This window comes from Pinus tabuliformis, chromosome J (genome assembly GCF_031772625.1).
Source record: "Pinus tabuliformis cultivar Carrire ecotype Pingquan chromosome J, CPIR1, whole genome shotgun sequence".
Taxonomy (NCBI): domain Eukaryota; kingdom Viridiplantae; phylum Streptophyta; class Pinopsida; order Pinales; family Pinaceae; genus Pinus; species Pinus tabuliformis.
Genome location: NC_142295.1, coordinates 59,064,392 through 59,067,472, shown reverse-complemented (window position 1 = coordinate 59,067,472; position 3,081 = coordinate 59,064,392). Strand labels below are relative to the sequence as shown.

Sequence of the window (3,081 nt, the reverse complement as noted above, 5' to 3'; positions counted from 1 at the left end):
TAATTAAAAACCATTTCAATTGATTTGTGTTTATTATTAAATAAAAAAATTAATTATAATATATTAAAATTAATATTAAAAAATATTTACTTATTAAAAAAAATAAAAATTTACCATTATTTGTATGATATACATATATCATGCTTTTCTTAAAATAAAAATAAAAACTCTAGAAAATCATCGATGCACTTAACATTTAAATGTATGATTATTAAAAATCTCTGCTAAATTAGAAACCATTTTAATTAATCTTTTTAATTTAATTTGTTTATAGGATATAAATACAATACACTTTCCTTAGAAATAAGGGTGGCCTCACGCAGCCAAAAACAACATTGCGTTATTAGCTTTTAATAAAATTCAAATGGGAATGGGGGCTCCGTTCCATCGCTCAAGGCACTTGAGCAACGGTTCCACCGCCTTGCCTTCGTTGATAGCAACGAACACCTTGTCGAAGTCCTCGCCGGGAGAGCGGCTATTGGTGCCCACCAGTAACGAAGTCCCCAGGTCCACTCTCACGAACTCGTACAGCGGATAGGAGCGGCAGTCCTTGATTCTGTTGGGAACAAGCGCAGCGCCTTTTTCGAAGGCGCCCCTCGTCTCCTGAACCTCGGCAACGATGCGCGCTTTGAGCTCCTCTTCGAATGCCGGGATTCTAGTAAGGATCGAAGCGTCGTTATCGGTTGTCTTTTCGATCGCGTGTTCGAAGAGCACCTGGCGGAGCTTCGTGGTCAGAACGGAGGTAGCGCTGCAGGGGTTGTCAATGTAGGAGAACACCGGTTCCCGATCGATGGCCTTGAGGAGGTCCTTCTCGCAAAAGCGAGAAGACAGCAGCTCTCCTCGGGGCCCCACAACAAGGGTTTTCTTGCAGGCCTGTCCTACGGATTGTCGGACTGCGGCATGTAGATTCTCTTCCAGGTGTCGTAGGTCGATGGCCTGGCAGAGCGCCACGAGGTACGTCGAAGTCATGAGCTTCAAAATCTCGACGGCCTGGGCCGTCATGCGGGCGGAGATTAGGCCGAGGGAGTTGACGTCTTGGTTGTGTTGCTCAGCGCTCTGGACGTGTGTCGTCACCGGATTGGCAAGGAATTGAAGCTCTGAGGTATAAGCGGCCATGGCGATCTCGGCACCCTTGAAACCGTAGTCCAGGCTGGGGTCGGGCCCACCGCTAAGATTCGATGGGAGACCGTTGTTGTAGAAATCATTGACGAGCTCCGACATCTGTGCAAACATGAGCTTACCGACCGCAGCGAGAGCCAGGCGTGCGTTATCCATAGCGACGCCGACAGGTGTCCCCTGGAAGTTGCCGCCGTGGAGCGCCTTGTTGCGGGCGGCGTCGATGAGGGGGTTGTCGTTGACGGAGTTGATCTCGCGCTGCACCATGTGAGTCGAGGCACGTATCACCTCCACCTGCGGGCCGAGCCACTGCGGGGCGGTGCGCAGAGCGTAGCGGTCCTGCTTGGGCTTTGACAACGCGTCGGCCTCTTCGTGCTTCGCGGCGGCAGCCTTCATGTATGAGCTGCCATCTAGGAGATGCTCCATGATCGCTGCCGCCTCGATCTGACCCGGGTGGTGCTTGAGCCGGTGTGTGAGATGATCTGTGAACTCCGGATTCCCTTGCATGACTTCGCAGAACAAGGCCGACAGCACCTCCGACAGAAGCACGACCACGTTAGCATCGAAGAGCACCGTGGCCGCCAGAGCCGATCCGACGGCCGTACCGTTGACAAGCGCCAATCCTTCCTTAGGCCGTAGCTCAAATGGCCCATTCTCCACCCCGGCTGCCGCCAGCGCCTCTGCCGCCCCCAGCTCCGTCCCGTCGGCCGTCACGGCTCTCGCATTCGACCGCCCCGTCAACAGACCCGCTATGTACGACAACGGCACCAGGTCCCCGGATGCCGTTATAGTACCTCGCAACGGCAGCCTGGGCGTAATTCCGGCATTTAATAAGCCGCTCATGGCTTCCAGAATCCCCCAGCGGATCCCCGAGTAGCCTTGCAGCAACGTATTCGCACGCACCAGCATCGCCGCTCTAGTCGTATCGCGAGGTAGCGAGTTCGAATCCCCGCAGCCCCCGAATATCCCCGCATTGAGGAACCGGATCAGCTCCTTCTGCAGCGCCTCACCCTGGCGGGTACGCCTATGCGACGTTGCGCCGAACCCCGTCGTAACGCCATAGCTATCCGTCCCGTTCGCCATACTGTCCATCACCCAATTACTGCTCTCATCTACCCGCGCCTTCGCGCCGGTCTCGAGTTCGACTCTCACGGATCCCATTCTCCTGGCCACGGCTGCCACCTGGGCAATCGTGAGACCGGATCCCTGGAGCCTCACAACTGGAGAACGAAATTCCTCCACCATTCGTTTAACTTCCTCGAAGTGAGATCCCTTCATGGACTCCGCTGCGGCTGCCCAATTCAGCGGATCGTGCAAAGACGCCGTACCGCCATTTCCCGCACATAATTTCACTTCGCCTGTGAATTCCTGAGGCGCCATGTGCACTATAATTAAACAAACAAATAATTCACGAATCAAACTTCTGCACGATGAACCTCAGAATTCGAGCACAGTTCAAACTTCAGCCGGATGAACCTCAGAATGAGAGCCGAATGCTGCATGCGTTCTCGGTCTATGAGCTTAGGGGTATTTATACGATTACTTTCTCACTGTTCGAAAATTTAACGCAGTGGGTTTAGTTGAGATTTCATCATGACCGTTCTTTTCATTATAGATCGGACGGTCGCTGTGACACGTATAGATAAGCAAGCATGACACAAGCATGAGCTAGGTCAAAGTCCTGGCGCAGGCAAAACCAATGGTGGAGTTTGGTGAGAGCAAGTCCTGAATTTTGCAAGGTCTTTTTCAATGATTTTTGCGTGGTCTCGCCTTTTTCCTCATATTTTGAAAATTAGATTTAACGAATTTTAGAAGTGAAAATACCCAAAATTTTCGGGTTCCCTGTAATTTCTTTGGTGGTGGATAGAGAGTTCTCTAAGGATTCTTCCCCACCTTTGGGTGTTGGCATTTTATGGATCAATAATATGTTTTTAAAAAGTTTAAATAAATTTAAGAAATTAAGGT

At 50.8% G+C, this 3,081-nt stretch overlaps 1 protein-coding gene across 1 annotated transcript; it reads right to left on the bottom strand.

Moving 5' to 3' along the window:
• Nucleotides 1-225: 225 nt before the first annotated feature.
• LOC149225500 (phenylalanine ammonia-lyase 1-like) lies at nucleotides 226-2,640 on the bottom strand. Its single transcript, XM_089377102.1, has one exon. It carries the CDS (start codon nucleotides 2,494-2,496, stop codon nucleotides 361-363), a length of 2,136 nt encoding a protein of 711 aa, XP_089233228.1. The 5' UTR covers nucleotides 2,497-2,640; the 3' UTR covers nucleotides 226-360.
• Between the last annotated feature and the right edge of the window lie 441 nt (nucleotides 2,641-3,081).

Bases quoted from the DNA above. Each gene is read 5' to 3' on its own strand.
- LOC149225500 (XM_089377102.1), bottom strand. From the start codon at position 2,496: ATGGCGCCTCAGGAATTCACAGGCGAAGTGAAATTATGTGCGGGAAAT.